This window comes from Suricata suricatta, chromosome 9 (assembly GCF_006229205.1).
Source record: "Suricata suricatta isolate VVHF042 chromosome 9, meerkat_22Aug2017_6uvM2_HiC, whole genome shotgun sequence".
NCBI classification, from domain to species: Eukaryota; Metazoa; Chordata; class Mammalia; order Carnivora; family Herpestidae; genus Suricata; species Suricata suricatta.
In genome coordinates, this window is record NC_043708.1 from 98,230,545 (window position 1) to 98,241,277 (window position 10,733).

At 42.3% G+C, this 10,733-nt stretch overlaps 1 protein-coding gene across 2 annotated transcripts in view; it reads right to left on the bottom strand.

Annotated features, from left to right (window-relative positions):
* ANXA2 (annexin A2) overlaps positions 1–10,733 on the bottom strand; it is a 42,786-nt gene that overhangs the window by 26,012 nt on the left and 6,041 nt on the right. Inside the window, exons 1-3 of one of the 2 annotated variants that reach the window (XM_029950891.1) lie at positions 6,975–6,997; positions 5,459–5,517; positions 2,771–2,870 (exon numbers count right to left, since the gene is read on the bottom strand). In XM_029950891.1, coding sequence (XP_029806751.1) covers positions 2,771–2,870; positions 5,459–5,506 — 148 coding nt within the window. In that variant the 5' untranslated portion in view covers positions 5,507–5,517; positions 6,975–6,997. Of the gene's footprint in view, positions 1–2,770; positions 2,871–5,458; positions 5,518–6,974; positions 6,998–10,733 lie in introns of those variants that run through there. The other variant, XM_029950892.1, reaches the window with a different exon arrangement.

Genomic DNA, 10,733 nt, shown 5'->3' on the forward strand with positions numbered 1-10,733 from the left:
ACTCAACTGACTGAGCCACCCAGGTGCCCCCCAAAAAAGTCCAGTCCTTGAAGGTGGGTGGCACAAGATCAGGGTGTTTAAGAACACAGGCCTGGGGCTGAACAAAGTTGTTCAAACCCCAGTTTAAACCAAGGCCAAGAGACCTGGAGCATGTTAACCCATAAATCAGAGAGGATACAACACTACGTCAGGAGTAATTTGAAGTTCCCCTAAGAAGAACATTCCTAAAGTGCTTAGTGCAATGCCTTCCCATAATGAGCACTCAATAAATAGTGGCAACCATGATATTAGTGATGTCAGCTGCTTTTGACCAAAGTGGAATGCAGGAATTCCAAATTCCTTAGCCCTCCTGAAGGTTCTGTTTAGAAACTCCAGTATTTTCCTACTAACTCAGAAAGGGCCTGAAGGTATTTTTATTACCATGGGAGTTTCAGCTGTTCCCAGAGATCATTTGCACAATCTTTACATTCCAGCGTGCTTAAAAGCTTTCTCCTGCAGGGAAAAAAGCAGCCTTTGTCTCGGGCTTGTAAAAGGCACCATCTTTGTCAGATGAGCTAACTGTTAAGTGAGTTGAATCTGTTTCTACAGTGGCTGTTGAGAAACCCCAGGAATGTAGGCACACCCAAACAGGGAGATAGGGTGAGTGTTAGGACAGTGTGTTAAGGTAACACGTTTTGCACATTTTGAGCACTGTCTCTAAGGCAGACACCACTTCATACTTATCAAAACTGGGGAGAAGAAAAAAAACAAAACTGTGTGAAGTGGAACTTTGATTAGCTCTACTTTATATGAGGAAACTGAAGCTTAAGGAAGTCAAGTGTTTTTCCAGAGTCGGAGAGCTAGTAACAAGATGGTAGGTCACGATGGCACGTGTGCTCATTCACTACATACTCCAGCTCCAGCGAAGGCAAAGATCTGTGGTGAGATAAGCCCTGCAAGGTTTTTTTCCAATGTTGATTTATTCCTTTTGAGAGAGCGAGCTGGAGTGCACGAGCACACATGCACATGCGCAGGGGCGGGCCAAAGAGAATCCCAAGCAGGCTACGTGCTCAGCAGGGAGCTGCACGCGGGGCTCGAATTCACAAACCATGAGATCATGAAATGAGCTGAAATCAAGAGCCTGACACTTACTGAGCCCCCCAGGACCCCCAAGCCCTGCAAGTTTCAGTCTCATTTTCTGATTAGTGACTTCCTGACTTCCCAACCCAGCCTTTGACAAGTATGGACATTTAAAAGCAACAAGAAGGGGTGCCTGGGTGGCTCAGTCGGTTAGGCCTCCGACTTCAGCTCAGGTCAGATCTCACGTTCGTGGGTTCGAGCCCCACGTCGGGCTCTGTCCTGGAGCCTGCTTCCAGTTCTGTGTCTCCTTCTCTCTCTGACCCTCCCCCTCTCATGCTCTCTCACTGTAATAAAATAAATAAAACATTAAAAAAAATTTTTAAAAATAATGAAAGCAACAAGAAAAGAAGACTTCTATTAACGGTCTAATTTGGATGCTTCCTTGTCCTCCCAGCCATTCTAGGAGGATCCCAGAACATGAGGCTGCTTTAGGCAGATGGTACAGATCCCTGTGTCCAATTAGAGCCACAGGACGTTGAGGCTCTTTCTCCCTTCTGTCCTGTCTCTGGAAACAAAGTCACCAGTTTCACCAAGGGTTTTAGAGGAGATGACCATGTAATTTATCCCACAAAACAATTCTGAGCGTGACAAGGGACACAATCAATAAGTTAATGCAGACATAAATAAGCCAGGACATAGGATCGCCCTTGTTTTAGGTTCCTAGGTCATCCTGTTTGAAGTTCCCAGTCTGTCAGTGACCTGTATGTGACTTGTACAAGACTGTCCCTCAGTAGAAACACTCTACTGTGAAGAGAAAACTGCCCATGGGCTCGTCAGCACAGGTAAGGAACCAGCAGCTGTTTGGTTGCTGGGTCACTAGGTCACGTCCGCCTCTCAGTGAAAGGAAGTGCTTTGTCCAAAAGGGGAAGAATGCAGTGAATCACAAACATCATCACACGTATCACAATGTTCCAGGGATTCGGGGGATGGGGGCACCCCAAAGACACGCTTCATTAACATAAGCCGGAGTCTGAATAGAAAACAGCCCGATGATGACCTGAACATCTTCTAGCTCAACCCCGCCAAATTAAATGCTTTATCTGTGGTATTTCTAAGGGAAGCTCTTATGCCTCTGGCCCTTCTTACACATCCTGGAACTGGAGGAAACACCCTAATTCTGACAGCTCTTCTAATTCCAGCTCCTGGCAGAAGGAGGGACGTAACAAGTAGGGTTAAAAAAACAAAAGGTCTGAATTTTTTGTTCATTAGATCATCTAAAAGCAAAGCAGTAAAAATTTCCCAGTATTTTTCCAACAAATGTAACAAAATTCAAAGGGATTCAGGACAAAAAAGGCCTTTTCGGATCACCATGCTCAACCTCTTCCTTAAAAAAGTCTCCAAATGAAGAGCTGAGCCCCACACACTCAAGGGATCAGGCCTCCCAGCTCTCAGCTTAGGCCTATCCCCGTGTTACTGGGCTACTTAGTTAAAATACTTTCTCATGTTTTAAGTCTTCTCTTCAAAGAGGGGAAGGAAGAGGAAGGGAGGGAGGGAGAACAGGAGGGGTGGTGTGGGGAAGGCACAGATCCGCCTCCATCAAAGCTCGATGACAATTTCAAATGGCCAGTATATGGAGATTTGAGGGAGAATGAACAGACAACAAAAAATGCCTCAGACAGAGCCTGACAAGAGGAGGCCAAACATCACCTACCTTTGGTCTTGATGGCCGTTTCAATGTTCAGGGCATCACGTTCAGCATCAAAATTGGTATATGCTTTGACCGATCCATAGGCGCTTGGGGGCGTGGAGTGCTGAGGTTAAAAGAAAAACACACTCAAGTCATATACATTTCAAATCCTCCAGGTGAAATAGCCCTAAAAGAGATTTTTTTCTTTTGTTTCTTTAAACAATTCAAATCATTCGTAGACTAGGTAACTAGGGAAGTATTAATGTGCCCATCACACAGAGGATGAGAAACTTCATCATTTCTAATGGGAATTCATCTTCAAAGGCTCAGCCAGTTTAGAATATACTGTCTGTACTTCCACTTACCCTTCTTCTGGTGCATGCTCAAAAGCAGAAAACTCAAAACTGGGCACTCGAAAGCACCATTTATCTGAGAAGGTTTTGGAAAGCATTAAACTGGGCCAGCAACAATTTAAAACAAGCTGAAAATGTGGAAATGCCTGAATGACAAGTTTGTTTAGCCAAGTTTTTGCTACAGGCCTATGAATTTCTACTGGGCCTGTATCACTGAGCTCACAATTCTTTAAAATGCAAATGTAAAATGCTGGCCTATTTCAGGCTATCAGATAAGTGAGGGAAGCCAAGGCATCAAGGTGGTCAGGCCTCACAGCCCCCATCCCCTTTCTGCTCACCAAGTTCCTGCTCCTCTCTCTCTCTGTTCCCTCTCCTCTGCTGTCTTTGACACTATCCTTGAACCTTATGCCTACCACTCTTCCTACTTTTTCTCTTATTGCCTTTTAAACAATACCCTCTCCCTTTTCCAATGTTTTTCAAAGCCCATTACCCTTGCCTTATCTGATGGACCCACTCCCACCCCACCTCACCCCAGACTGAGGTAAGGCAGTAGAGTACATCTACATCAGTGCTCCTTCCCAAAGCGTTAACGTCTCTCCTTCCTTGAGAACTTGCCTCCCTGCTACCTGGTCCCAAAGCAAAGGACAGGCAAGTTGTCAGTGGAACCAACCACCTTCAACATCAAGACTAGTCCATCCCCACCACCTCCCGCAAGTACATAACACTTGATGTAATGACTTTGCCTTGCTTCAGTTTCTGGGAAGAGTCTGAGACTGAGGTGCGCTGACTCATAGGCAACACATTATGAGGCATCCCAGCACCCACTTCATTTGGTTTTATTAGCAGTGAGGTTTTATAGGTAAATAACTGTGATGCCATCCTCTCAAATATCTCCCAAGGCAAACCAGAAATCTAAGTTCAAGACTGGGCAAAGTATTTCAAAATGTACTTGTGACCATCTTGGCCAAATACTGAATCCAGTTAATATTTATAACTGTGAAACACAATGAATTATTAAAATATTTTCCATCTAATTATACTAAACATTCCCATAAGATTATATCAATGGGAGTGAAACATACATTCAGGAAAAGGTAAGGACAAAATGCTATTCTGAAATAATATACTTATTATGGTGGCTACAAAATGTGTTTGGAAATCTAAGAAAAACATCTTAGATTTTTAGATTATTATTATTATTAGATTATTAAAACATTATTAACAATAAGCAATCAATTATCTAAATCAATTATTTACAAAGGCAAGCAATCTGGTCATTGAGCCATATCATATAAGACTTTATTTCTTAGGTCCTATGTTGTCTTATTCTAAAAACAACAGTGAATAGGGGAATTTCTGGAAACAAAACGAAATGGATAACTGAACCTATTACTTGTAAAATCCACTTGTCTGAAAATCAAATTATTGAGAAAAAGATATTTTTTTCTTCCTTCAAAATATGGGGGAAATTCTGACGTTTTCTATGGCAGGCCCATCTCTCCACACAGAGAAATGCTTCATACTAAAGGCTACATGCAAGCCATCTTCTGAAATCTGATACTAAAAACAATCTAATGATTAGATCCATTAAGGAATAAATTATTTAGCTCTTGGACTTGTCTGGACCTCAACAAGCACCTTGGAAGTGCTGCCGACAAGTGTGCACCAGCTCTAAAAGGAGAGGTTAAAACAATACACGCTATAGGGGCGCACAGGTGGCTCAGTCGGTTGACCATCCGACTCTTGGTTTCCACTCAGGTCATGACCTCACAGTTCGTGGGTTTGAGCCCCGTGTCAGGCTCTGTGCTGACAGCTCAGAGCCTGGAGCCTGCTTCTGATTCTGTGTCTCCCTCTCTCTCTGCCCCTTCCCTGCTCATGCTCTGTCTCCCTATCTCAAAAATGAATAAGCATTAAAAAAATTAAAAAAAAACAATAACAGACATCTAAGTCCTTGTCTAGAACAACTTTTAAAACACACAAGGATCATTTTCAAGATGGCTGTAGCTTATAACAGTCATTAATAAAATGCCAGGGCACGACATCAAAAGACATGTGTCATCGTAACAAATACCACCTCTGCCATGCTAAGTACACAGCAGGATAAAACTCCAGCCGCTTCAGTGTCACCAGTGTATGTTCAATTTTAATGTGATACCAAAAAAGTTTCTAGCACCACATTTCTATCAAATTGAATCACTAGGAACAGCAAAAGTAACAGGGAAGAAAAGGGGAACAAAAAGGGGGAATGATTGTCTACATTTTGTCCTCATTTTCCCTAGATGTACAAGGAAAGAGTAGCACAGTTATCCAGAGATGTCCAATTTGCAAAAATTACACAAAGTGAAAATGATATACTTACATCACCCTCCAAGCTGAGCTTGCAGAGAATTTCATGAACAGTAGACATTTTGAAAGAAGCTGGGGGAAAAAAGTACAAGAAAGTATTTATGAGGAGGCTTTCCTTTCCCCTGAAGCTCAGTGATTCATTATACTAATCTCCATTTCTTGGACCATTTCATCTGAGGATATTAGAGTAATTTTTGCAAATAGATTCAATTCCTATCTTATGATTGGGCAAATTAAAGCTGGGAGATGGTTTGCCTTAGATTTGGGATGGACTACAGAAGTAGCCAGTCTTTCTCCTGCTCTGTGTAAACAACCTGGGGAGACCGATTTGTGAATATAAAAACATAATGCTCCCCAAAGCTAATGCCACAGGATAAAACGGAGTCTTCCACTTCTCAAAAAAAGTGATAAGCTTGTAAAATCAGCCATTGCTTCTGTATTTCTCACCAGTACTTTAACCTATTGAAAAGGACCTGAAAATCATGAGTGTGACCTGAAATCAATAGCATTTGCACGCTGGTCCATTCCTAAATGGAACCCTTTATTACTATCCATAATTATTTTCTTAGCTCACTGATGCTTAGAAGATATTAAACTGTTCACGAAAAAGACAATGGACAGATTTTCTAACATTAACTCATTCCATAAAAGACCGATCCTTATATTTAAGATTCAAAATGGCTGAAATGAAGTCATCTTCCGGTTAATACACTTAATCGGGCGGTGACACTATAGCCTGATGAATTGGCTTTCCAGCTTTGCAATCACACAGTTCTCGGAATTAATACACCAACCTCTGCCAACGAAGGGTGCCCAAGTCACAGGAAATTTATCTCAACTGAGACAAGAGAGGTCATTCAGCACCATCATCTCAAAACAAAGAAAATAGAGCAGAGCTGTATCCTCAAACAGTGGGATCGACAACTGAATTACAGCAACTTCCACTTTGATCTCTTTGTGCTTAATAGTCTTTGATCAAGGAAATTGTGCCTATGCAAATCCTGCTTTCCATTCTCTTCCAATAGTTTGCATGGTCTAAATATTTTCATAAAACTGGCTTCGAGGGAGTATTTGACACACACATTTGCTAACTCTTCGGAATGCTTTGGACTAAGCAGATACCAGGCTCTGTGTGGGGTGGAGGTATAAGAAATGTAAGAAAAGAAGATTCGCCTTTATTTGTGCTTATAGATATATTTCTGCAAGATTTTCATCCTGAGCTCTCTCCTAGACCACCGCTCTCTCTTCCTGATAATTACAGAAGTTTTTAAACATGGCAAAAAGAAAACCACAGCTATTCCAAGCACCCCCACTCCCAAAGCCCTCAGACACCCCCACCCCCATTTATGTCCCACCGCAGGGATAAAATCCTGACTGTAAAAGGTCTTGCTCTATAAATAAATTGTGGTACCCAGACAATGGAATATTATTCAGAACTGAAAACCAACGACCTATCAAGCCATGAATAGACATGGAGGAATCTTAAAAGCATATTACTAAGTGAAAAGCCAGTCTGAAGGGCTACATACCATATACATAGTATGATTCCGACTAAAATGACATTCTGGATAAAGACAAAGGAGACAAAGGATCATTGGTTGCCTGGAATTAGAGGGAAAAGAGGGCGGGATGAACAGAGGATTTTTAGGGCCATGAAACTGTGTATGATACTCTAATGGTGGCCGTTATACATTTGCCAAAACCCTAGGGTTAAAAGTGAACCCTAATGTGAACTATGGGCTTTGAATGATAGTGATATGTCAAGGTAGGTTCATCAGTTATAACAAATATGCCATGCTGGTATGGGAGGTCATGCATCTCTATAACTGAACTGTCGAAAACAGTTGCTAGCAGCCACACATGGCTATCAAGCATTTGAAAAGCATCCAGTCCAAGGTGAGATGTGCTCTGAGTGTAAACTACACACTAGATTTTGAAGACTTAGTATGAGGAAAAGAATATAAAATCTTTTTTTATATTAATTACATTTTGTATTTATGATATTTTGGGTACATTGGGTTCAACCAAATACAGGATTTAAATTTAATTATACCTGTTTCTTTTCCTTCTTTTAAATGTGGCTACTAGAAAATCTACAATTGCATGTGCAGCTCTCATTCTATTTGTTTGGCAGCGCTAGTCTAGAGGATCCCATGGGACCATGTTCCAATCCTAGTCCAAAAACGTTTGCCGTAGCCAGGGCATTGGAAAACCAAGTTTGAGATTTCTTGTCAAGACAGACAAGTTTGAGTCTGCCATGACAGAGTAAGAAATCTCCTACTTCTACTTGGGCCAACAAACATTCCAGAGGGTACCGCCAGTATCCATCAGCCTGAGAACCACCTAAGCAGAATTCCCTAGGGCACTATCCACCCATTCCTGACGTTGGCTACCACCCCTGAGGCTTAGTCAAAACTGTGGTAGGCCTGCAGTGAGGGGTGAGCTGTTGTCACCCGCCTTGGAGAATTCTAGTCCCAACTGTAAACAGCTAAGAAATAAAAACACCAAAACAAAAGCAAAACCCCAAGCAAAGGACCACTAAGTCAGATTTGCAGACAGTATTGTTTCTCCTCACAAAGAAGTGTGGATTAAAGTCCACTTCTTTTGCATGGAGGAGGGAAATTGTGGGGATGAGCAGTGGGTGTTTTATGGAAACCAACTTGACAATAAACTATAAAAATAAATAAATAAAGTCCACTTCTTTCATAAACCAGTTACCTCACATTGGTTCTGATGTTTAGGAAATCTCAACCACAAAGACACAGTAAGTGTTTATTGCATAGGTCCTTCAAGTTGCCTTTCCAGCCATGAGTGCTGGCTTTGCAAAGAGTTGCCCAAGCTTGTCCCATGTAGGACCCTCGTACAAGTCAAAGGTAATCTGATATACACTCTCCATTCCTGTTACTTCTCCTACAGCCACAACACACTGAGGAGAGACAGAAAATAGGGGTGTTTTTTTTTAAGCCCCACGAACCTTCATTTCCATTTTTTCGTCCAGTTGTGTTGTTCTTTCATCAAATCAATCCTACATGCTACTATCAATTAGAATCTTGGGGCACCTTAGTGCCTCAGTCAGTTAAAACGTTGGCTCAGGTTATGATCTCACAGATCATGTGTTCGAGTCTGGTCTCTGAGTTCGAGTGCCCCATCGGGCTAGGTGCTGTCAGCGGAGAGCATGCTTCAGATCCTCTGTCCCCCTCTCTGTCTCTCCCCGTCTCTCAAAAATAAACATTTTTTAAAAAATTAAAATCTTCTCTTTCATCCTATCAAAATAGTTAAAAATCCATCCTTCAATGGTAGTCTCTTATTCCAGCTCAGGCCAGCCCTCAAAGGCTTGCACAGAAACACCATCTCAGCACCCTCTAAGTACTCCCCAGGAAAAGTGGACTTGACTCCAATACTTACTTGCTTCTCCCAAACACTGTACTCCTTCCACCCACAGCACCCTGATTCCTGCTTCCTTCCCCATCTTCTTACCTTTACCTCTTCTTCTAGTTATGGAAACAATACCCATTCCTGAAGTTATCACTACTCTGGCATCTGCTACTAGGGTGACTGTAGCTACCATCCCACATGCTCTCTCCCACTTTTCATGCCAGAAGCACTTTCTGATGCCACCAGACTTCTTTCCTGAGCACAATGTATTGAGTTCCTGCATGTACCAAGTATTCAACGGGCAAATGTCTAAGTACCATTCAGAGTGACAGGGAGTATGTTTTACCTCATCTCCCTCATTGAGTCCTGGTCCCCTGCAAATTTAAGAGTGCCTGTGCACACTCTAGATGCTAAATAAACTTCTAGAAATGAGTTGGTATTTGGCATAATTAACATTTCTATTTGTATTTATAGCCATTCTGCAGAAAAAGCAAAAGAGTCACAATAATCACAAAATAGTATCCACAACGTGTGCTGTAACTCTAGGCAAGTTCTTTTCTATCCAATAAATAGTTCCTATTTTGTGCAAGCTTAATGACAAATACGTTTTTGCCTACAAATAAAATACGGCCCTTGTTTCTTCATCTGATCCCCCGGCAATACAAAAAAAAATAATGCTTGTTAAAACATTAGCTTAACAAGCATTAGGAATGGAGAGTGTATATCAGATTACCTTTGACTTGTAGGTAATGGGGTCCCACATGGGACAAGCTTAGGCAACTAAGTGTTTGCAAAGTCAGTGCTCAAGGCTAGAAAGGGAACTTGAAAGACCTATGCAATAAACACTTACTGTGCCTTTGTGGTTGAGATTTCCTAATGTGAGGTGATTGATTTAAGAAAGAAGTGGACTTTAGCCTACATAGTACCTAGTTTGATTGATGAGAACATGTCAGTGCAGGGCGACCCTTGAAAGCAGAAAAAGAAAGTCTTGATAGTTCTTTTTTTGTTTTATTTATTTTTGAGAGAGAGAGAGAGAGAGATAGCATGAGCAGAGGAGGATCAGAGAGAGAGGGAGACACAGAATCTGAAGACAGGCTCCAGGCTCTGAGCTAGCTGTCAGCACAGAGCCTGACGCAGGGCTCGAACCCATGAACTGCGAGATCATGACCAGAGCTGAAGCCGGAGCTGAAGTGACTGAGTTACCCAGGCGCCCCAAGTCTTGGTAATTCTATGTAGGTTACAAACATTGGTGACATGCACATAATCAACCAACCAAACCTTAGCAAGCACACACTCGTCTGCACTGCACTCAGGGCTAGGGCAGACACACACAAAACTGTGAAGTGCAGACCCCACCCCTGCAGGGCTTTCCAGCTCTCTTCTCTTCCTGCCCCAGTGAGACATCTGAGACATTAGCCCAAGTTACTCAGCTAATGAGAATGGAGGTAGGGCCAGAGTCTTCGGCCTTCACTTTTGCAACTTCACCACAACAGTCCTTCATTCCAAAGATTAAGACTCAGATAAAAGATAAAATAAGAGATCAGCTAAAAGCTTCCCAGGTGAGGTACAGACTAGCTGGAGAAGAGCAATCACCAGGAAGGTTCCAGCCAGAGAAACATGGGAGAAAGGCTAGGGAGAAGGAATGGAAGAGCCTGTCTGTCCCTGGGTGGTGGGAGAACCAAAAGGACAGGTTTAAAACATGTCTAATGCGGGACCCTGTGGGGGGCCTAAAATTTTGGATTCTGAATGGCACAAAATTAAGCTTGGCTGTGGAAATACTGGAGACCCAGCGATTTGTTCACCAATACTTGTAGTATCTATTCACCACAACATTTGCTCTGGAGGCGGAATTTTTTAGGGGTTGGGGGGAGGAGTATGGGAGGAAGTAGAAAGGAAGAGAGAGAGAGAGAGAG